General features: G+C 32.3%; 3 protein-coding genes and 1 long non-coding RNA gene across 11 annotated transcripts; 3 read left to right on the forward strand and 1 right to left on the reverse strand.

Moving 5' to 3' along the window:
* Window positions 1–236: 236 nt before the first annotated feature.
* Window positions 237–2,693, forward strand: LOC108224406 (phosphoglycerate mutase-like protein AT74H). Its single transcript, XM_017399013.2, has 2 exons — window positions 237–913; window positions 1,629–2,693. The coding sequence occupies exons 1-2, from the start codon at window positions 463–465 to the stop codon at window positions 2,558–2,560; spliced, it is 1,383 nt and encodes a 460-aa protein (XP_017254502.1). The 5' UTR covers window positions 237–462; the 3' UTR covers window positions 2,561–2,693.
* A 438-nt stretch (window positions 2,694–3,131) lies between these two features.
* Window positions 3,132–5,064, reverse strand: LOC108224408 (uncharacterized). Its single transcript, XM_017399022.2, has 3 exons — window positions 4,939–5,064; window positions 3,741–4,020; window positions 3,132–3,397 (listed from the first exon to the last, which is right to left on the reverse strand). Exons 2-3 carry the CDS (start codon window positions 3,991–3,993, stop codon window positions 3,360–3,362), a joined length of 291 nt encoding a protein of 96 aa, XP_017254511.1. The 5' UTR covers window positions 3,994–4,020; window positions 4,939–5,064; the 3' UTR covers window positions 3,132–3,359.
* An 878-nt stretch (window positions 5,065–5,942) lies between these two features.
* On the forward strand, window positions 5,943–11,165 carry LOC108224407 (polyadenylate-binding protein-interacting protein 12). Of its 7 annotated transcripts, XM_064080308.1 has the most exons (16): window positions 5,947–6,330; window positions 6,615–6,722; window positions 6,798–6,842; window positions 6,912–6,984; window positions 7,069–7,181; window positions 7,315–7,374; window positions 7,468–7,515; window positions 7,837–7,881; window positions 7,960–8,040; window positions 8,147–8,239; window positions 8,463–8,523; window positions 8,625–8,730; window positions 8,831–8,907; window positions 9,642–9,681; window positions 9,899–9,950; window positions 10,975–11,165. In XM_064080308.1, exons 1-8 carry the CDS (start codon window positions 6,217–6,219, stop codon window positions 7,861–7,863), a joined length of 588 nt encoding a protein of 195 aa, XP_063936378.1. In that variant the 5' UTR covers window positions 5,947–6,216; the 3' UTR covers window positions 7,864–7,881; window positions 7,960–8,040; window positions 8,147–8,239; window positions 8,463–8,523; window positions 8,625–8,730; window positions 8,831–8,907; window positions 9,642–9,681; window positions 9,899–9,950; window positions 10,975–11,165. The 7 variants fall into 7 exon arrangements, with proteins under 7 accessions (XP_017254509.1, XP_063936375.1, XP_063936374.1 ...); XM_064080305.1 differs by having other exon boundaries at window positions 5,944–6,330; window positions 7,315–7,515; window positions 8,319–8,523; XM_064080304.1 differs by having other exon boundaries at window positions 5,944–6,330; window positions 7,315–7,515.
* Window positions 11,166–11,191: 26 nt separating this feature from the next.
* Window positions 11,192–12,533, forward strand: LOC135147309 (uncharacterized). Of its 2 annotated transcripts, none has more exons than XR_010284751.1 (5): window positions 11,192–11,364; window positions 11,440–11,506; window positions 11,599–11,642; window positions 11,723–11,980; window positions 12,136–12,533. It is a non-coding gene; the product is annotated as an uncharacterized LOC135147309 (long non-coding RNA). The 2 variants fall into 2 exon arrangements; XR_010284752.1 differs by having other exon boundaries at window positions 11,446–11,506.
* Window positions 12,534–24,201: the final 11,668 nt, after the last annotated feature.

A 24,201-nucleotide genomic window follows, 5' to 3' on the forward strand; every position in this document is an offset into this window, starting at 1 on the left:
TTGCAGACAGATCCCAGAAGAATGTGAGTGAAGCCAAGAAGACAAGAAAGAACATTCTCATGAACCTATCTCTTCTTTGATCAGAACAGAGACACACACATACACATTCACACTCACACATAATCAGATCTCTCTCTCTCTCTCTCTCTCTGTCCCCCCCCCCCCCCCCTCTCTCTGTCTCTCTCTCTGTTCCTCTCTCTCTCACTCTCTCTCCCTCCCTCCCTTCCTCTCTCTCTCTCTCTCACACACACACACACACATACATGCACATTACTCTTGTCTGAACAGATCAGATATTTATATACACATTCATAGCCTTATCGAAAGATCATGCATACAGGCACAATGCAGATGCATGTATGCAGATAAAAAGACAAAGACGGAGACAGAAGGCAACAACCATGGATCTACATTTGTAGAAAGATAAATTCACACAATTCACACATTTTTTATGTGTATAGAATGACAAGTCACAATGAGAAATGTCTGCCAAAAAGAATAATATTAGTACGGCACGGGGAAAGCCAAGGAAATCGAGACGGGACAGCTTACACAGTCACACCAGACTACAAAATTCCTTTAACAGCATTAGGCCTTCAACAGTCAAAAATCGCTGGAGAGAAGATTAGGCGAGTTATTTCTAATGATGATCGACAAGTTAACTGGAAAGTGTACTTTTATGTGTCGCCTTATGAACGAACACGAGCTACATTGAGAGAGATTGGAAGGTCTTTTTCTCGAAAAAGTGTGATTGGAGGCAGAGAAGAAGTTAGGATCAGAGAACAGGATTTTGGGAATTTTCAGGAGTCGGAGAGGATGAAAGCCATTAAACAGACTAGGGAGAAGTATGGGAGGTTTTTTTATAGGTTCCCTGAAGGTGAATCTGCTGCTGATGTTTTTGATCGCGTTTCAGGTAGATTAATTCTTTCGATCCTTAAGCTCAGTTATTGTAGGTTTATTATTCGATTCATGTACTGCTACTGGAAAATTATGATTCTTGTTTGTGTTTGTTCTTTAGTTACCATGAGATTACTGCATTGCATCGACACTTCTCTTACTGTTGTAGTCCTAAATTGCCACACTAACGAGGACAAATAGATGAATCTTTGTGATGATTTTACTTTATATAATCATTTGTATTGTGCTTTTGCTTTGTGTTCCCCTCCCAATTTACTCTGCATATCAGTTACCTCCCTGTCGAGACCTTGAGGGACCACAAGTATGAGTTGCAAATCTCAATCAGAGGTATCCTGAAAGAGAATTGCGTAAGTTATATACTTGCCACCGGTGTGATGATTCTGGTAGATATATAGAGACAAATTGAGAACTTGTAAGGTGAAGCTGTAAAAGAAGATATGCAAGGAAGTGAGGATGAAACAATGTTTAAATGAGTCTCGGAATGTGATAGATTGCCCTAAAAGTTCTTCAATATAACAAAATAACAAGTTTATTAGAAACAGCTAAAGTTAAAATCAGAACATGAGTCTCCCTCTGTGCAATCAGATCTCAGGTCTGAGGATTATGTATGCTGAATAGTCTGTAAAAGCTAATTTGCTCCGTTTCTTTCTAGGAGTTTTCTTGTTTGATGCCTTCATGTGTAAATGGATCTATGATTTGATGATGTGCAGGTTTCCTTGAATCTCTATGGAGGGATATAGACATGAACCGGCTTCACCATAACCCTGCTGATGACTTGAACCTTATAATTGTATCGCATGGGCTAGCTTCACGAGTTTTTCTTATGAGGTGGTTTAAGTGGACAGTTCAGCAATTCGAGTACCTGATCAATCCAGGAAATGCTGAATTTAGGGTGATGCAGTTAGGGCGTGGCGGGGATTACAGTCTTGCTATTTATCACAGTGAAGAAGAAATGGCTGAATGGGGAATGTCCCCTGAGATGATAGCTAATCAACAGTTCCGGGCTCGTGCTTGTCGGGATACTTTGAACTATAAAAGTTCCTGGTACTTAAATTCTTTTTTTGAGGAAAGTTCATGGAGAGCAAGGGTGAACATTCAACAAGTGATAAATGGACCAGACAAGATAGTAGAAAAGAGACCAGATGATGCTGATTCAGTAAACGGGGCAAACGAGGAAGACCTAGAAAAGAGACCAGATGAGGAAGTGGCAAACAGAAACGAGGATAACATAGAAAACAAACCAGGTGAGGAAGTTCTAGAAAATGGACCAGATGAGGAACCTGAAAACAGACCAGACGAGAAAGATCTAGAAAACAAAGAAGATGAGGAAGATCTGCAAAACAGGCCAGACGAAGAAGTTAAAAACAGACCTGATGAGAACGATGAAGGAAACAGAGCAGATGAGGAAGACTTGGAAAACAAACCAGGTGAGGAGGGCCTGGAAACCGAACGAGGCGAGGAACCAGAAACAGTAGATCTAGAAAACAATGAAGATAAACAAGTCTTAGAAAAAGAACCAGATGAGAAAGTTGCGGAACTTGTAAACAGACCAGACGAGGAATTTGAAAATGGACCAGAAGAGAACTTTGAGGAACTAGAAAACAGAACCGATCGTGAATTACAGAACAACATAGAAGCATAGTTATCATTCTTTCAGTAGGTTTATCAGACTGCAGAGCTCTGCAAGCTGACTGTCCAAAAGTTAGAAGTTGTTGGCTTTAGGTAACATATTCTTTTACTGGATGTACATTACTTAGGTGTTAATTGCTCACAGTATCAGTTGTGGATCAAGTGAAGGTTTCCACGAAATTGTTTGTAATATCGTCTGTGATCTCAGTAAAAATTATAGCTGAATACACTGCATCGCTAAGACAATCAGGTCCAGTTTCGACTTCTATAGCTGTTGTTTGGTCAAGAAAAGGAATCTATCTGTACTTTGCTTATTACTATCTACTTGGATGAATTTTCACCCCCCTTCTCATTCTAGTGTTATGTAAATGTTGCATATACAGAGAAATGGATAGATGAACAGATGGTGTTCTGGTGTTAATGGTTCACTGAAATGCTAGAAGTATTTTAAAAAAAGAGCATATTAAATTTTTTGAAACCAGAGCCAAAACAAGCTTGAAAAAATTAAGAATAGTTCTGAGAGTTTTTTTTCTTCAAAATGATGAAGGTTTACCCATAAAAAATTAACAATTCTAAGAACACGCTTTAGATTAAAACTGCGTCCTTCCATTTCCTAGGTTATAACGAAGAAAATTAAGAAGCAAAGCATACCCACGTAACCAACTGGGCTAAACTGTTGCCTGGAACTTGACCACAATATGACTTAAATGTCGAGTACAAACTGGTTACACTTAATCCATTCATTGAGAAGCCAGTAAGCTCCAGTCCAGGAGGAAATTTGATAAGGGATTATTCATGCTAACATGCAGCATCTATTTGCCAAACTCCCAAACAACACCTCCTCCATCCTCTGTAAGAGCATTAAACATATATTAGCTTAAAAAAACCTGAAAATAGAGAAGCTATGAATTCAAGCTACACTAAAAAAAAAAAAAAAAGTCTGCCATATCTCAATCTTTTGCATGTCTATCGTGGATCAGTAGTTCAATACAAAACTTTCAAGATTAAGGACCCTATATAGCATAAGCTTAATTTGTGAGCATATTAGAAGATATTGACTTTTCACAAATCTTAATTAGACAGAATGTTCATTTAAGCATTCTAACAAACACATGCTAAAGCACAATTCCACACAAATGACTATACAAAAGGGTTTATTCTAATCAGCAACTAAACAAGTCAGTTTTGCATACCTTTCACTTTCTTGTTTATCCAAATTTCTGCAAGCATCCCAGCTCCAACACCGCCAAGAATCCACGACCCATAATAAGCTATAGCTGCAGGAAGTGTTTTTCTCGGAAGGAAATAGCACTCCGGTATATTTCGAACTTTTTTTGGAAGCCTTTTCTTCACAACAGACTCAGAACTACTCTCATCAGCTACTGCCTTACCAATGTTTTTCCAGTCTTTCACCTTCAAAGGGTCTTTAGCCTCAGTACTTTCCATATCAATAAATTCCGTTACACTTCAATTCTGTTCAAATTATAACCAAATTATCAAAATCACGCACTTAATGTCATTCCATGCGTATATTTATCCATACATGCCGGTTAGCTCAAACACAAACTAACCTAAGGAGACTGTTGATCCAAGATTCGTAGTACTAAGACTCAACTAGTGATTACATATACTACTCGTGACGGGTGATTCATAGCAGCTGATATATAGAGTCTGTATGCCAAAATGATCCATATAATTGTTTAAGCTAAACTCTACCACCAATCTAACATAAACATCAAGAAACCTAATTTAAAAACACTAAAGACTAAAGATTTAATTATAAAGCTTATGCAAGAACATATCAGACATGAAGTTACCAACTTAACGGGTGATTCACAATACCACTACTAGTGATAAGTTGTACCGCTTTTGACCGGATGTTTTGTAGTTGCTGCTATACAGAGTCTGTATGCTAAAATTACATATTTAACTGTTTGAGCTGAATCCTAACATCAAATTCACCAATTTTTCATTCATACCCAAATCAAGATCTTCTCGGAAACACCAAGAAACCTAATTCTTTTACACCAAAGATTACAAATTTAACTAAAAAGCTTCAACATCACTTCATACATACAGTTACAAACTTTACCAGTCCTTGCTTATAAACAACAAAATTAAATAAAAGATTAATATAAAAACCTATTCAAAAAATCAAGAAACCCAATTTTGATACCACTATAGTCCACAAACTTAACTAAAAAGCTTATGCAACAACATTTCATACATAAAGTTACAAACTTTGCCAATTCCTGATTATAACCAACATAACACCATACAAAATTCATATAAAGAACGATTCTTTAAGACCCATGTAGCTATATGAATTGTAATGAAAATATAGAAATGTAATAGTAATGAGGTGCCATAGTTTGTGTTCAGAGAGCAAACCTGCTTGTGAAATCTTCAAAGTCTTTCTTCTACTCGTCTTATGTTTTCCCCTTTCTTGTGTATATATATAATTTGTAAAACATATTTTTTTTTTCAGGTAAAACATATCTATACTTCTATACTATCTATACTATACTATAAAAAGCCAACATGGGTATAATTTGTAGTCCCATTTTTCTTTCACGTTTTTTGGTTTCGTCTCGTCACGCTGGTCTTTGAAAATCGTGCCCCACCAGGGGTCTCTCTCCCACCAGGACTCTCTCCGCACAAGTCGAGCTGCCGCTTGAAGTGAGTTGATCAAAACCTAATAGCAAAGTTTGAGTCGATAAGACTATGCTGCTCTTTACTCTTCTCCTTCCGGCCCTCAATTCCATCTGGGTTCTTTAAAATCATCCTCCTCTGTGTAAGCAATTTTGCATCTATATCTTATTTTCTCATATACTAAACTGAATCTGCATTTTTCGAAATGGGGTTTAAGATATATATATATATATATATATATGTGTGTGTGTGTGTGTGTGTGTGTGTGTGTGTGTGTGTGTATGTATTGTGATTGTTGGTAGTTAATTTGGGTGTTTATAGATGAATGGTTATTGTTGTTGGTGATTCTTAAAAGACCCATTTGAAATTTATGTGTATTGAGAATTTTTTACAGTCTTTTGTCAAGGTTATGGTTATTTTAAGGGTTTTCAGTGGGAAGAAGGATAAGATTGAGCCGTTCTTTGATATACTTGAGTTTCTTTGATTGTGTTTTTGCTGGATGATGGTAAAGATTCTTTATTTTGCTAGATTGGAATGTTGTTTTTGTATTTGCTTGATTGGGCTGTAGAAAGTTTCATCTAATGTGTGGTCTCTGCATCTGCTTTAGGATGATGTAGATTCTGGTTTTTATTCTGATTATGATCGTAAAGTTTGGTGCTTCTGACATATGCTTAAAGTAGTAGAATTTGGATTAGAAACGGTTAGTGAAAGGAAATTTGAACCTGTTTGATGTGGTTTTGAAAATAAATAAATTTGTATGCTGTTTCTCCCACAGGGTAATTTAGATTTGTTTATCTAAATAGCGAGTTGTTTTAAATTATTTAACAGTGGCCTATTATGTATCGAATTAGGTGTACATTTATTTTGATCCAAATGTTTCATAATACTGCTCAGTTTTTGGCTGATTAACATGTTGATGCTCAAGTACCTAGAGTGTGTTTCAATGAAAATAAGAGATTCTTGAGAATATATGAAGTTCTCAGTAATCTCTAGATTTAGGATAGATGGTGATAAATAATGATTGTCCATCATGGTCTTCCACAGTATGGTTATGTGGCTGATGCTGCTGACAATGGTTTTGTTTTGCAAGCCAATTCTCCGGTTTCAGTTAATGGGAATTCGACGAGAAGGGTATGCTTTGAACTATTATTGATCCTGTATTTCGATTATTGCATATTGATTAGTATTTTGGTAGGTTGTGGTACATTTTTGTATTGTTTGCTTCCTCAAACTTATATATCGGAACTTTATTAAATATTGTAAGCTTTGAGCTTGTCTTGATTAGCTAATGATATGTTGGAGATAATTTATTGCTGGCTTATAGTTTCTTTGATAATGAATGCTTTTTTAAAAAGAAATTCTACGATATTCATTTTGTTCTTAGTAATGGATATTGTATGTGTTTTTCTACTCAGAAAAAAAATGGCTATAGTCATGCAAAAAGAAGGATGAATAGTCAAACCAGTATGGCGCAGAGAGAAGAAATCATGAGGACCGTATATGTTTCTGATATTGATCAGCAGGTACGCTTCTGTGAGGTTTATCTGTTACTTCTTCATTGTTAAATATTCATATTTATTTATGGCTGGTGGCTTCAGGTTACTGAAGAACAACTTGCAGCTCTATTTATTAGTTGCGGGCAGGTAATTCCTTGCTTTATTATACTCATTTCCAAAGAAGAAATGACTGCTGACTCTAATACTTTAACGAAGGTTGTCGACTGTCGTGTCTGTGGTGATCCCAATTCTGTTCTCCGCTTTGCATTTATTGAGTTCATGGATGAAGGTAAGGTGATCAACTTACAGCTTGAGATGAATGGATGGATTGTTGAGTCTGGTTACATTGCAAAGTTTTCTATTTGAGCTGCAGAGGGTGCAAGGAATGCTTTGGGTATGGCAGGAACTGTCCTTGGTTTTTATCCTGTTAGGGTGTTGCCTTCAAAAACTGCAATTGCACCTGTGAATCCAACATTTCTACCACGTGTGAGTATTTTGGTTCACTGTATTGAATTTCTTATTGCCCTGATAAAACTGACAGCTGAATCCGATCATGAAAATTTAACATTCTTAGTGCAAGATATAGACTTATTTTAATGTGTTTTGCTATGTCCTCCAGTCTGAAGATGAAAGGGAAATATGCTCAAGAACTATCTACTGCACAAATATTGATAAGAAGGTGATTTTGGAGTCGAATAAATTCTTTTGCTTTTTTGGTGAGTACCTGTTAGAGGAAAATGATAACCATATTTATGCTTCCTATCTGATCCAGGTTACGCAAGCAGATGTCAAACTTTTTTTTGAGACTTTCTGTGGAGAGGTTTGTGGCTGCATATGTTTAAAATCCAAAGTTCCCTACTTTATATTCCGAACTATAAGTTCTATGCCGTTGTTTAGGCGTTGCCCTCTGTGAAGAAAAATAAACTGTCAATCTTTCTTTTATGCTCTAATTTATTAAAGCTACATCTCTAATTTGTTTATTTCATAAGTTTTAGAACATCACTAGGGTAATGTTAATTTAAATGTTGAACCGGTTCACGAACTTGATATTTACAAACCTGGTACGTGGGTTTCACAAATTTAAGATTACTGAAAATGACTACTCCGCGTTATAATGCTGTCTCATCGTTTTGTACTGCAGCTCGCAAACGTATGTCCGATTCTCTAGATAATACCATGTGTGGAGGTTAGAATTCAATGTCTTTTTTACATTAAAAATCCAATGATAAGATATATCCTGCAAATATGATCGTCATGTTATCAGATTCTAAACGTCGAGGCTCCCGGTCTGCTCTTGATGCCTATTTGCACAACAGACATATAAATATGCAGAACAATAGCAGTGGTACGTGATTCATTTTTAATGACAGATTGAGCACTTAATGTATACTCATGGACAATGTACACCCTGTCCATAAACCCTATATTACCAAGTTGTTTTTTTTATGCAGTATCGTTGCAATCTGTTAAAAACAATATGATACTTGAAACCCCTGTGCAATCAGTGATCACGCAAGCAAGTAACAACGGAGCTCAATGTCAAGGTATCATTCTATCTGGACAACATCTTTTGAAATTTAACCATTCCCCGAGTAGGATATGACATTCTATTTTTTGTTGCAGAAGTTGATATGACACCAATCCCTATCTAATATACTTGCTGCCCACACTATTCAAAGAAACTTTTTACGATTCAAAAATCATCTTATATGTATTCAAATTCAAATATGTGATTCAAGTCATTCAACCATCTTCGTGGTTCATCAGGTTTGATTTTAAGATCGGAAACGAATTACTCTCAGAGATGCCTCCTTCTTCGGTAAACAATGTAAGTTCTTCCCCTTCATATGTTATCTCTTCCTTCGATAAGTGATGGTAAGTTCTTCTGCACCCATATTATCCAACTTGCAATTTTGTGATGTGTTGAAGGCGATGATATGGTTCAAGAGAACGTGATTAACGAGAGTGCTTTCCAGTTTTTGATTAATGCATACAAGGAGTTTGATTTATATTCTCTATGATTTTATTTGATTTTGTAAGATTTTCTCACACTCATGTACTCTTTTCATTCCAAGTCGCATGTTTTTTCCTTTGTAACTCTCTTCACTTATCTTAAGTTTGTTCATTTTTTTCAGAATGGGCAGTAAAAGCTCTGAGGAGATATATTGTAAAAGAGTTGCTAAGTGGCTGCCAATTGTTGTGCTAAATCCAGGTACATATGATTAAGACGGACGTGCTTGACTCATCTATGTTTGGATTCTAGCTTTTAGTCTCCGGTTTGTCATATTGATTGTACAAGTCTTGGAATGGCTTCCAGTGGGTTCTAAAATCAATTGTTACAGTGAACAACAAAATGAAAGTGAATCAGGATGCTATTTGGCAGCTCCTAACAATTTGTATATCGACATATCATTCAGTCTGATTTTTTTTTGAGTTCTTAAGCTCTCGATCATGTAATGGTCGTTTGATGTTATTTTACTGCATCTTCTCTGCTTCTTCTTTTTTTTTTTTTTGCCACATCTCTGCTTCTTTTTTAAAACAGGAAAAAATTGATTTTAATTTGATTTGTATATATTATTTCAACTTGCAGGATATGAAGCGAGCTTGGATATTATTAGTGTTTTTCATTGGAGGATGTATCTCACTATCATATCTCTTTACAATTGTTTATGTTAGTTTTGGAATTTGGATTTGAGTAATACACATTTCTTTGGATTCATAGAAACTTCATCCTTTTTTTCATTTACTCTCTTTATGAATCTATGTTTTGCTTAATTCCAGATCTCTCTTGAGGATTTGCATGGCATAACTTAAATATTTATGTGATTTTACTCATTTTTGTAGTGTGTGCAATATCTTTAAATGTTCTAACTTGGTTGCTCTATGTTCTCCCATCCTCCCTACACTTAAAACAGTTACTGATCATTACATATCTTTGTAGGATAGACCATGGACTTTGCTTAGTACTACCAACTTGAATGACCAGGTTTGTAAATAAAGCAATTGTTGCGGGTTCTAACAGAAAAATATCTTTTCTTGACAAATGTACAAAGACACTAAGCGCTAAAATATTATGTCACTGCTTGCTACCACGTAATTGTATGCCCAAAAGATAGATAAACGGCATTACTACAATCTTGCACATAAAGAATAATATTTTATAAGCACATGTCAAGTAAACATTGTTTCTCTGCTATTTACAGGTTGGAAACAAATCTCACGTGGCCATTCATCTTCTTTGTCTTACAAAAAGAGGTACAATATTATGTTAGTGGTCAGATATCCTTCTACAATTTGAAAGACTTCCTGTTATAAGACATTTATATTTTCTGGTACTTTTAATCCTGTTCGGTTAAGAGATTATATCACTTTGTGTTATATGATATTGATTTTTTACATTGAGCATGTTTAGGTTTAGTTGATCGTATTTTTTGTATGATCTGCTAAGCGATTTCTTTAAAAGAAACTAACCTTCCTTTATCTAAATTTGTGGGCAAACAAGTAGTTAGGCTCTTAAATTATACAAGATTGGGAAAATATCAGAATTGCACTTTTTTTGTAATCAACTCCCAGCTGTTTCAATGCACACTGCTGAGTTTAACATATTGGTTTTTGGCACAGTATAGATGGTGACAAATTTATACTTGCAAATGGTAATAATTGTGTAGTCTAACATCTATGTGAAACGATATCTCCCACCAGTAAATAGTATCATTGTAACTCAAAAGCTCAAATCTATTTAGTAGAGAGAATTCTTTCATATGTATGAGAAAAATATAATTCATTGTTGGCTATTAATTCAATATATACAAGAAAATTATAATTCATTATTGTCAATTAATTGGCATTTAAAAAAAGTTAGTTTTCAAAACAAAGACAAATGCCTATTATTTACGGTCATTAACGGAGGCATATATATATCTCCTGAAACAATTTAGTGACATGTATTACAAACTTCGCTTTTCCCAGTTTCGCATTTTCTCACTTTTCCAGTTTCATGGTTCTACAAAAAATGCAAACATTAATCACACATACTCTATATCCTTTATCCTGAACTACTAAAGATCCTCTGGACGGGAGCACGTATAGTCAGACATATCGCATCATGTAGTAGTCGTTTTCATAAGATCACATTTTTTGTTAGTCTTATTATTCTTTAGGTTTGTGCGTTCTCAGTTTCTTTTATCTAATTCATTGACTACTGAGATCATCGTCATTCCCTCTGTGTATATTAGTTTTGTTACAATGACTAAGTTGCATATTAACTCGAAAATTTCAGGTGATTCATAAATCTAATCCAGGGATGCCCATTGTCAAGAAATTTTAATTATTGCATGATAATGGCGACAATTTGATGATTTGGCAATGGATGGTATCTGCCTACTTGGCAATGTAGTAGAGGGTCCTGCTATTATTACCATTTGTAAGGGGCATCAATTTCAGGTGGATTAGATGCCACTAACTTATTGACCGGGAATTGAGAGTCTGCTTTCTCAAGCCAACGTTATGGATGTTTCTGGAGAAGTTGGATCTCAGTTCAGTCAGGCAACAATAAGTTCACGTATCGGTCATCCAGGTCGTTCACAGCGTTCAAATTTAGGACCATGTAGCTCTACAAGCAGTCGCTCAAAGTTTGAACTTCCTGCATAAAAAATAACTCTTTCCAAAGGTAAAAATACAAGTCCACTATAGTTATTTGTAGTACAGGCATTGGAATCAGGATTCTAATCCTTATGGTTTTTAGTTTCAGGTTATTATAGGCCGGAAGTGAACTCCAGTTAGGCCGTTCTCTGCTTTTGCAATAGAAAATGGTAGTATTACCTTGGAAATATTATCTGGTATAGATCAATATATGTGTTTGTTGAAATTTAGAACTACATGTTGATTTCAATTTTGTGTGTAGATCCTAAGCGCAGATTACAGACTTGAGCATGCACAGATAGACAAGTTAAGTCAAGAAAAATGACAATATTTTGTTTGATATGACTACCGAAAAGAAATGAGTGAATTTTTTTTTTTTAACGTAGGAACCCGCAGCCGCTACCCTTCGGGTGCGCACTAGAGCTGTTGGACTTGCTATGTGATAATCTTGACTTGAAAAAACTTTCTATTGCTAGCGCACAGATTCTGGCAAGATCATTAGGCAGTTCCAAGATTACCATGTTAGTGGCCTATAGCTTCTCAAAATGGCGAACTGATCGATGTTCTGCATATGCTCCACTCCATTGTATCAACTTAGGTGACCAACTCACCACTATCTCCACTTGGCTACAATTTTATACAATGTACATAGTTACGTTGTATAAAATTGTATAAAATAGCTCGAAATTGATCTTAAGTCGAAGGATGATATCTATTACAATTCTTTCTAATCAGTATAGTGGCTTGATGATTTATATGTTAGGTAAGTTTATTTCTTAAGTCAGTCTTCTTTTTTCAGATGCCAAGAACTAGGATGCACAGGTGCAAGTGAGGGTCACGTGCACTCCATGCTGCAGTCGCAACCACGGTATCAAATAACTCAACGCAGCACAGTACATCTTCTCCTCTCTCCGGGCTTTCAATGCACAGAAGAGTGTGATGAATTTGCTACAGCCAAGTTCTACTTTAGGTTCAGGACAAAACTCTATGCATGCATTCAGTACAACAAGTTGCTATCGGACCTCTAAAACAAAATTTAATGAGGGTTACCCAATAGGCAAATGTGAACCTTATTTCACACAAAGTGGAGTGAATTGTCTAAAGGCCCTTCACGTTTAACCATCAAGCATAATTGCACGTGTGCGTGTAACATAGTCAAGATTGTTCAAGTATTGTGTAAGTAGGGACTAAACTACTTGAGCCACGATATTTTACCATCTCCTCTATTTGAAATTATAAATGTCTTATTTGAATTCAAATATTTATTTGAAATTATATATGTTAGTGTATCTAATATGATTAATGATATCATCATATTTCACAATTTTCGGTTAATGTTCTGAAATAATTGAATTTTGCATTCATAGTGGACATAGTAATTTTCTATAAGTTTAACCTTTTTTTCAATTTACCATCCTCTATTGTTTTAAATTTATGTATAACTTTTATCAAATATATGCAGTTTAATGTAAATAAAAATAAAATTTTAATTAATTACCATTTAAATTTTATTCAGATGAACACTTGAAAATTTTAACATTTATAATATAAATTATATTCACTTTAGAGTTTATTATATATAAATATTGGACATACTAATTTTGTTATATTATGCATATAAATACATACATATATAATATTCACATTTCACATGCAGTAAGAAATCATAAATTTTTCGTCCTAGCATTGAATGGTCAACAATTATATCAAATACAAATCATTTTAACATATAATGAAGGAATGTTTTTCGATATCTTACAATTATTCCATTATGACATTTTATTATAATAAAAGTACGGTGTGATAAGATTCATAAATTTTTTAACCTCCGTTTTGTTGCAACTTATGTTTTTTCTACTTTTTTGGACCCGTTTCACGTTGGTAAGCAAGCATTGGTATTCCAAGCTAAAGCCTCTTTTTCCTTTTTCAACAAATTTTTAACTTATATACCCCACACTTTTATTCAGTTTCTTTATTTTATGCAATAATTCATTTTTTTTAATGATCACCCGTCAAGGCATATGTAATCTCTTAATCATAGCATTTTTTAATTACAGAATTACATTTAACCATATAGATCATAATATCCCGCGCTACGCGTGCGGAAACCCTGAAAAAAAAATATCAAGTTCGTGAACCGGTTTAACATTTAAATTAACATTACCCTAGTGACGTTCTAAAGCTTATGAAATAAACAAATTAGAGATGTAGCTTTAATAAATTAAAGTATAAAAGAAAGGTTTGTACGTGGTATATTACCACATACCACATTCTTTTTATGTGTATAATAGGAGGCCAGGAACAAGTTCAATTCAGAGGAGCTTTTTTAATTTGTTTTGATGAACTTTGAAGTTGCTTCATTTAGGAGTACACAATTTTTCAAGAGAACCACAACATCTGGCTTTTTATATGTCCTGTACATCCTCTGCTGCCCTACCTTGTGTACTTGCTTCATAGTCTGAGTTTTGGAATAGAGCTTGCAGTAATTTATATCAATGAAATCAAGTCTGCAAGTGTCGCTGTAAATTGATTTGGATGCGAGCAGACGGAAGATGTCTTCTTGAGTATATGCATATTTTGCCTTTCTCGGTCATACGGAAACAGTGTGTATCAGATGGTTTCGTCTTGTCAGATGTTTTCTCTTCTGTCTGTGCAATTTTATTTCTTTTTTAATAATGTTTCATTAATCTTGTGGTTTTGTTGATTTATGATATATATATCAGGTTAGGGGATTTTTCACTATTTCTGGTTTACTTGGAACCATGTTGTCATCATAAAGTAAATTTTCATTTTCTTCAATCTAGATTCTATATACTTCCCTTTAATCATGTGGCTTGATATTCTATTTTTTATATATTTCTATAATATTTTTTATATCCATCTGTATGTATTCTTAAAAAAAAAACTTGAAAATAGAAAGGATTACCTATTAACTTTCAAATTATAAATGTAGCTCAAAATTTATTATTTATAATTTAAAATTTAATAAATTAAAATTCGATTAAATTATGTTAACTTTAGAAGAGGGAATCAGACATTGGATAGCTTGAGCAAGGTGTGTAACTCCTCTTTTCAGTTTCATCCTGGCATAAAATCGACTCATATAATGATCTTACAATAATCACAAAAATGGAATCTTCACGATCATTGTTTAGTGACTATAAGATTATCAGTTGCGTGGAGTAGTGGACTGTATTTTTCAATTTGTGATGCCAGAGACAATTCTATCCTTAGAATATGAAATGTACTCTAGGTATGTGATATAAGTAAAATAGTAATAGTGCTATTCTAAATTCATTTAAGTTGGCTTACATAATACTACTGAGTTTTGACATAGTGCAACTTTTCATTTCTTCGAACCCGCTAAGCTAATTCTTATAAAGGGAAAAACTCTTACTAAGTCCTAACTCTGCCTTACATTTGAAGACCTTAGATAGAACTATTTTGCTTCACCTTATGTATATTCTCTCTCTGTGTGTGCATGATATACACACTTGATTAAGGTTTGGTTTGTTTATCCTCTTTTGTAGACGGTGTGTACAGTATTAAGTGTTATAGTCGGAGGCTTATTAGCAGAACATTCGGTGTTTGGTTGCTCAGCAGGACTTCTCTGACGTGAAGAAGGTCGGCCACATGTCCTGTGTGCTAATCCTTGGAGATTCATCAAAATTGTATTTACCGGTTTTTATCCTTTTTTAAAATTATTTTCAATTCATTTTTATGTAAGACTTATAATGCAAAGTGATTTAGACACTTAATATTATTATTATTGGTAAGAGTCGTTTTTTAGTAGAGTTTCCAGTTTAATATGTGGAATAATCTTATACTGTCAACTTTCACATGACTTTAATATGTTGGTTTAGTCACTAATTTGTGGCAGATCCTTTGACGTTAAACTTTTCTTTATCGCCTTACTTATGAACACTAACCAGTCCACTTATTGCACCCCTTCTGGATGCTCCCAATACGATGAAGAAAAACAACGTATTGCTTTGATAAAAATTTCGGCACTGAAACCTGATGTATCGGTTCTTGTATGACACAAGATATGCTACACAAATGTTGTACCATAAAAATTAGTCATCATAGACAACTAATGCAAAATTTATTTCTCCAACACATCGACACTTTAGTCCTAACTTTGCTGGAAAATAAAAATATTGATTGTTCGTACTAATAATTTATAATAAAATTATTAGTACGAACACTAATAAAACACTAATTAAATTTAATACAATTTTATTTATTAATAATAAAACACTAATAAAATGAAATTAAGCTTATGAATAATGAAATTAAAAAAATATGGTCGCCCGTGCTTCGCACGGGTTATAGGCTAGTACTATTAAAGCCGAAACATTAAAAGTTTGGTCGGTCGGTCGGTACTTGGGCCAAAATACGGGCCTATCTATATAACCAATTATTCTGGGCCTATTTATATAAATAATTATTCTTTTTAATTTGGGCCAAAGTACGGGCATATCTATATAACCAATTAATAATAATCCTTTTAAAACTGAAACATTAAAAGTTTGGTAGGTCAGTACTTGGGTCAAAATACGAGCCTATCTATATAATCAATTATTCTGGGTCTATCTATATAACCAATTATTCTTTTTAATTTTGGCCATAGTACGGGCCTATCTATATAACCAGATAATCCTTTTAATTGAAATATATTACTTTTTTATATTTTTGACTAAAAAACTCAATCTTCTAAAATAACATTGAGAAACATGGTAATTACTTTTTTAACTAAAATATATTATCTTTTTATAAATTTTCCAACTAAAAAATTAATCTTTTACAATTAATACGGACATGGGCGACATATTTATACGTAAAGATGTGTGCCAAAAGTCTAAAAGTCAAATAATAAAAAATAGAGGGAGTATTATTATATTGGTCGGGCGGTCGGTACTTGGGCTGAAGTACGGGCCTATCTATATATATAACCAATTATTCTTTTTAACTAAAATAAATTATCTTTTATATATTTTTTAGATAAAAAAAATCAATCTTCTAAAATAATATCGAACAACATAGTAATTGTCTTTTTAATCAAAACGCTTTATCTTTTTTAGATTTTCTAACTAAAAAAACCGAGTTTTTACAATTAACACGGGCGCCATATATATAAAAATATAATATCATTAAATATAATTATTGTTAGGTCCAAAGTATCGTAGAAGGGGGGGTTGAATACGATACTCACTACAATTTAAAATTCTTTCGAATCTTGCGGATAAACAAATTGCAGTCCTGTAATGGGTTTCGTGTTCCGGATAATTATTAGGTCGGTTTCTGAGGATATGAAAATATTAAACCAACACACAATATTTTCCAAGGTATATCTGTATATTGATAAATACCTCGAAGGTGCTATAAATCCAAACCCGAAGGTTGGCTACAATGGCTACTACTACTTACACTCACAAACCCTAGCTTCTAAATATATATATAATACAAAACTAAGCTAGAGTTTATTTGTGTGTAGTAGTGTGCAAGGCACAAAGCCATTCCACCATAAAGGTGGTGGAGAGTGTGTTTTAAAATAATGAACTCACATCTCAAGTATTTATAGACTTCTCATTAACTAACCCTAGTTAACTTTTGAATTTGCGCCAGAGTGAGTTTGCGCCAAGGAGGGAGGTGAGTTTGCGCCTCAGTTGTCCACAGAGTGCATGACTTAGTTTTAATAAACTAAATGAATGAACTTGCGCTAGAAACTCCCCAGTTCTCTCTCCAGGTTAAGTGGTTAACCAACTTGCGCCTTTGCTTTCTCTGTATACTGTATGCAGTGCCTTAGTCTCCGCAGCTCTTATATCAATTAGCGCCATCAGACACATATATCATCTTGGCGCAACATGTGATTTTCCACTCATAACCTTGCGCCACAACAGGTACCACAGCATACAACAGTTTAGAGGAGCGCAAGGACACTTTGGTAAACATCCAAGGTGCGCTGCCCATGAAAGTTGCGCCAACTGCTTACCATGCATGCATCACAGTGTGCACAGAATGATTCCTGCCTTAGTGAAAAACACACACAATATCAACTGGCGCTTGTAAGTAGGCAATGCATATCTGTTGTCTCTCCTCCACGCCAATACAGGTTGATCAAGAGAGGTGTGCAACAAAGCAAAGAATACACGTGTGCATGGCATAGTACACATGGCTTAAAAGGAGTGAAACCCTAGATGCACATGCAAACCCTAGAGTGCCCTATACACCTGACATCATCTCCATGTATGCATAATATATAATATATTATATTGTGTTGTGTTTATATTAATAAATAAAAGTATATATATAAATATATATACACATATATATCTTATTTATATGAACATATAATAATATATGTACATATATTTAAATATATTCTCATATATTCAAATATATATAATATACAATTATATGTAAATACAAATACAAATATATATAAATATATATAGAGATATATATAGTTATTTATAAATATAAATATAAATATAAATATATGAAGAAAAGTATATATAAATATATACATATATATAATATTTATATAAACATATAATAATATATATATACACATATATTTAAATATATTCTCATATATTTAAATATATATAATATACATATAACTATGTGTAAATATAAATATAAATATATATATATATAAAGATATATATATAGCTCTCTCTAAATATAAATATATTTATGCACATAACATAAAATATATATATACACTTAATTATATAAATGTTAATGTAAAATATAAATACATATACTATATACATATATATTTATTTAAATATACATACATATAAATATACATATACATATGTTTAAAAACATATATACATATATATTATATATATTATATTTAATTAAATATACATATATACATATATATAAATATATTTGTACATATACAAATATATAAGTGCACACATATAAAAGATAGGTCACTTCCTGATATGGCTTGTGTGGAAGCTTGACATATGGCATTTGAGCAGAGACTTGGCATACGAGGCTAGGCATTTGGCTTGGCTTTGGAACAAATGACTTGATATGACTGGATCAATTCTTCGATCAATAAATACTTTGCAAAGCTCCGTACGTGCTGACGCTTAGTGCACTGGTCTGGTTCACAAGCGACTAACACTGAAGTTAAACATTGTACCGTCTTTGTCAGCAACCATTGATCAGTCGGTTCCGGGTTAGTTTATGCTTCAGTTTGTTGATTATAAATAACCAACCAAGATATATAGAAATATCTTGCTTCAGGGGTTGCACTGAAATCTTTCGAGTACTTGAACAACATCTTCATTGCTTCCACAATCTTGAATACTTCAATATTTATTCTTCACTGAGGCATGAACATATTAATGAACTTCTTCCAGTGAACTTATTCCTTCAAGAATGTAGATGGCTTCTTCAACCTTTGTCTTCGTATCTTCCGATTCCGGTGCAGGCGTAGTGTTATTTACTTGTCCTGTTCTATTGTTGAGTTATCATCCCTATGTAACAGATAGGGTTGTCTTTACATTTAGACTAACAATTATTAATAAATAACATGTGATATTATTCAACCAAAATACATTAATAACATTATTTTTAAATACTCTAATGATCTCATATTAAAAGAAATATTACAAATCTGTCATATACTATATATTATTACACTATTAAAGCCAAAAATAAAAATTCACTTAGTTGGTCAGTTAGTTGAGTTTGGTGAATCGTTTGGTATTCGACCCACGGAGCTCTTAAATTTATAACATGTTATAGTATATTTTTTATTATCAATTAAACCAAAACATTAAATTTAGGTTAGTATGATGGGGAGGTATTTGGTTTCATGCGTATGTTTTATACCATATTATTAATTATTAATAACGAAATATCAAAGGTTGATTGGTTAGTTTATATCTGAGTTTATAGGCCACCTTAAATTATAACATGTAAAAGAAAATATTTTAACATTCTCATTAAAATATATATGTTCGACCTAATTTTCAATTAGCCATTTGACGGACTTAACTATGAAGAATTTATCCAACTGTTAAGTAAAAAATTTATTAAACCATGTTATTCTATCATAATTTTATTTTTACAATAAAATTAGGTAACTTTGAAATATATATAATAAAATAACAAATATGTTAACCGCCCGTGCATTGCACGGGTTATAAGCTAGTATTTTTATATAGGGCATAATTAAGAAAATATAGAAATTTAATAGTAACTAGCATAAAAACCCGTGCAAGGCACGGGGCGCTAATTTATATTGTATTTTAAATCATATTTTTATATAATTATCTTATTTGGAACATGCGTATTATTTATCTGTTTTTTTATAAAATATGTAAGTATGCATATTATTTATCTATTTTTTTTTATAAAATATGTAAATTTGGTTCCTTTGTTCAATCGAGTGAAAATATAATATTTACTATTTAGTAATAATAATATTAATCACCATACTTTTAAAATATATTATGGATCATAAACATATTTAGACTGACTGGCTCGTGTTGTCAAATCACGATTAAGTTTCAAGATATTACAATAATTCTTGTAAGTTGTAATGCATATTTCGATATTTTTTTTTATTTTTTTTTTTGACAAATGCAAAAGATTTCATTAACTCGAATATAATACAGTCGGGACAAACCCCAACTGTCGATACAACCAGGTGGTAAAACAAATAGCATTCTAAAAACAATTAGATGATTTGTTTTCTGATCGTTTAACAGATAGAATTCAATAATTCTTGAAGCTAAGAACGAAATCAAAGACATCCCAAGCGATCCAAATTGCATCAAAATCTCTGGAAACAGTAACATCGCAATTGACCATATCACATAAAAACTATTGATAGCCCAATGTTCAGAAACACCAACCGCATAAATCGAGATTGGAGAAGTGGCACCACAGCTATCTACATGCCGAATACCAGCTATAGACTTGCCGAAAGCACCCCAACTATCTACATGCCGGATACCAGCTATAGACATGCCGAAAGTGTAAACCCGTAAATGATGAACAATCTTTGATTATAAAAGGTGAGCTCTTGCAATAATCACTACCATCTCAGATTCGATACAGTTTTTATAGATCACCAAAAATATCAATAAACTCGTTTTCAACTGATCCAACACGAAATCAACCCAATCATGACTAAACAAAGACATAACAAACACTCCAAAAGGAGAGACACAATCACATACTCCAAGAGGAGAGACACACAAACACCCAAAAGATTGGGTTTTATTGAAAAAAAATTAACGAGAGTAAAAATAGATAACAAAAGGGTTGGGGCTTTCCACCGGAAAAAATCAGTGGAAGCCCCTCAATTTACTTGAAAAAAGACAAACCCTAATAGGAGAGGAAGGGAGGAGAGGCGGCTGGGAGACGGAAGCAGATCGTGGCCAATTTTAAATATGCTGCAAATTTCGTTTAACAGTATTGACTTTTGAATGTCAAAAATGAACGCATCACACTATCATCATATGTAACTAGTTGAAAATCCGCGCGTTGCGGCGGTCTATAAAAATTATATTAATGATTGAATATTAATATTTATAGAATGCAACAATTTTGTGGCTGTCTATAAAAAGTATATTAAAAATTAAAAATTAATATTTGTTGGATAAAATGAATTTTATATTATAAAAATCTTGATTTAATACCAATACTAATATATAAAATTGCAAAATTGGACTATAATTCATGGTGAAAAAAATGAAAATAAATTTCTACACGTAATTAACAATTTAAAACACGACGAATCTTAATTTTATTTGTGTTTTTTTAAAAGTAAACATGTTCTTACATTGTCACCTCCCTCCAATTTTTTTGGATTGATTATGCACAAAAACATCTAACTTAAATCCATCAAATAGCGGTCTATAACTACCCTTGCTTATAACAATAATACTGTATGAACAGTCCGCAAACAGATAATGCACGAATAATATTTTCCTTTGTAGAAAGTAAATCATATAAAAATTAACAACAAACATGTCCGATGAACAAAACAAATATTATAAAAACATAACCAACAAACATATATCACTAATAGTTAATTTATTGATATCATCCATCAATATCATGTCAAAGAACTGTTACCGGAGAGAGGTAGGGTTGTGATATTGAGAGAGAGAGTAGGTTGTGTTTAGATGATTTTAAACCCTGCAACCTATAGGGATATTTATAGGTGCACAAAGACTTGTGTGATACTTTTTCCCATAATTAAATAATCTGAAACAAAATCAGATTAAAACTTTCAATCTACTATATTCCATAAATAATCTGAAACAAAATCAGATTCTGAAATTTGCTTTTAATATATTCGAAACTAAAAAAAGTAGTTCTAATTTTTGGTATTTTTCATTTGAAAATTCCAAAAAATTAGAAAATTAGAAAAATAGAACGGAGAAATGTGAGAAGCGCCACCTACACGCCTATATAGAAACAAAATCAGATTAAAACTTTCAAGATACTATATTCCATAAATAATCAGAAGCAAAATCAGATTCTGAAACTTACTCCTAATATATCTGAAACTAAAAAAGGTAGTTCTAATTTTTGATATTTTTCATCCAAAAATTCCAGAAAATTAGAAAAATAGAACGGAGCGATGTGAAAGGCGCCACCTACACGTCCCTCGCTTCTCCTTTATATAAGTATATTGATTGATTTAATATTAATATTTGTAGAATGCAATAATTTTATGGTTGTTTATAAAAATTATATTAATAATTCAAAACTAATATTTGTAGGACAAAATAAATTTTATATTATAAATATCTTGATGTAATACCAATACTAATATATAAAATTGCAAAATTGGACTATAATTCATGGTGAAAAAATAAAAATAAATTTCTACACGTAATTAGCAATTTAAAGCACAACGAATCTTAATTTTATTTGTGTTTTTTTTATTAATGTTCTTACGCATTGTCACTTTCCTCCAATTCTTTTGGAATGATTGTGCACAAAAACATCTAACTTAAATTAGTGAGATAGCGGTCTAGAACTACCCTTACTTGTAACAACTTTTGTTTTATAATATTGTATAAACAGTCTTTACTTAAAAGTTGCTTGAACGGAGTAAACAGATAATGCATAAATAATATTTTTCCTCTATACAAAGTAAATCATATAAAAATTAACAACAACAAACATGTCCGATTAATAAAACAAATATTATAAAAGAATAACCAACAAACACACGTCACTAATAATTAATTTATTGATATCATCCATCAATTTCATGTCAAGACTATATTCTTCTCTCATATTACATAGCGGTTTATAACTAACTTTGCTTGCAACAACCTTATTTTTTAATATCGAATAAACAGCCTTCACTTATCGTTGTTGAAAAACGGCACCACCGAATTAGAAATCGAGTATGAGAACTATCGCCAGAGAGAGGTAGGGCTGTGGTATTTAAAAAGAGAAGAGGTTGTGTTTAGATAATCCAAAACTCCACAACCTATAGGGGTATTATAGGTGCAGAGAGACTTGTGTGACACTCTTTCCCATAATTAAATAATCTGAAACAAAATCAGATTAAAACTTTCATATTACTATATTCCATAAATAACTGAAACAAAATCAGATTCTGAAACTTACTTCTAATATATCCGAAACTAAAAAAGGTAGTTCTTATTTTTGATATTTTTCATCCAAAAAATCTAGAAAATTAGAAAAATAGAACGAAGCGATGTGAGAAGCGCCACCTACACGCCCCTCGCTTCTCCTTTATATAAGTATATTGATTTCATTTTGCATATTTCGATATTTTAATTGTGATTAGAGGATAATGTATTATTACCACTATCTTAGACTCCTATTTTCTTTTTATTATAAGCGGTCTTTATGTTGTCATCATGTACTTAAAAGTGTACGGCGTATTCGAATATTTTGATAATACTTAAGATATATCCGGACTCAATGTATAGTTTTTAATGTTTAAGATTGAATTAACCGAAAAGTGCGTAAAATTGGCGATATTTAAGATAAATGAAATTTTCGGGATATCAATTAAGTGATTATGATTGCGAAATTTAAATAAAAAGTCAAAAATAATACACATGAATATTTTTTGTGTTAATTGATTAAAATTGCAAGATGATAATTAAGCGTAATTAATGTCATTATTTTATGTGTAATTAGAGTAATCAATAACATTTAATAATTTTAGTTCATTAAATGGATTGTTGGCTGGTATTCTTGTAATTATATGATGAATAAGGGCATATTAGACATTTCACAGTCAGTTTCTTGACACTTTTTGCCATTAGTTGCCTTATTATATATATATAAAGTAGAAGTAGATGAGGTGTCATTTGATCATATGTTTTTATTTAAAAATATGTTGTTGCCAAAATTTTGGCTGAATAATTATTTTAGGGAACTTGAATTTTGAGAAAAATTCTGCTTGGCAACCAAATCTACTGAACAAAGATTTACCGAGTGGTTAATCTATTAATTTGACTTAGATAAGATGATATGATTATATTTATTTAATTAAATTAAGTTGATGATAAATTTTTATTCATTATATTGGAGGAAACTAAAAATGATTGAAATGAAAAACATAAGTTTAATTCAAATAATTAATTTATAAATTAATAAACTATATTATAATAGTTGAGTCCAATGATCAATATAAAAATTTATAATAGCATTTTTAGTATTAGTTATAATCGAGACTAAATAATTATTATTATATCAAAATCTATAATTATATATAATTTTTTTTTATAAATTATTAATTAATCGATATCTTCCTATAATTCTAATTCCACCATTTTCTTATCCAAGATTTTTCTTAATATTCATTAATTTAAGAATTAAATAT

The sequence above is a fragment of the Daucus carota genome, chromosome 6 (genome assembly GCF_001625215.2).
Source record: "Daucus carota subsp. sativus chromosome 6, DH1 v3.0, whole genome shotgun sequence".
Classification (NCBI taxonomy): Eukaryota; Viridiplantae; Streptophyta; class Magnoliopsida; order Apiales; family Apiaceae; genus Daucus; species Daucus carota.

Coding starts and splice junctions, on each gene's coding strand:
- LOC108224406 (XM_017399013.2), top strand. CDS start 463: ATGACAAGTCACAATGAGAAATGTCTGCCAAAAAGAATAATATTAGTA. Junction 914..1,628: donor TGTTTTTGATCGCGTTTCAG/GTAGATTAATTC, acceptor GATGATGTGCAG/GTTTCCTTGAATCTCTATGG.
- LOC108224408 (XM_017399022.2), bottom strand. CDS start 3,993: ATGGAAAGTACTGAGGCTAAAGACCCTTTGAAGGTGAAAGACTGGAAA. Junction 3,398..3,740: donor GATAAACAAGAAAGTGAAAG/GTATGCAAAACT, acceptor ATGCTCTTACAG/AGGATGGAGGAGGTGTTGTT.
- LOC108224407 (XM_017399020.2), top strand. CDS start 6,217: ATGATTGTCCATCATGGTCTTCCACAGTATGGTTATGTGGCTGATGCT. Junction 6,331..6,614: donor ATGGGAATTCGACGAGAAGG/GTATGCTTTGAA, acceptor TTTTCTACTCAG/AAAAAAAATGGCTATAGTCA. Junction 6,723..6,797: donor TTTCTGATATTGATCAGCAG/GTACGCTTCTGT, acceptor TGGTGGCTTCAG/GTTACTGAAGAACAACTTGC.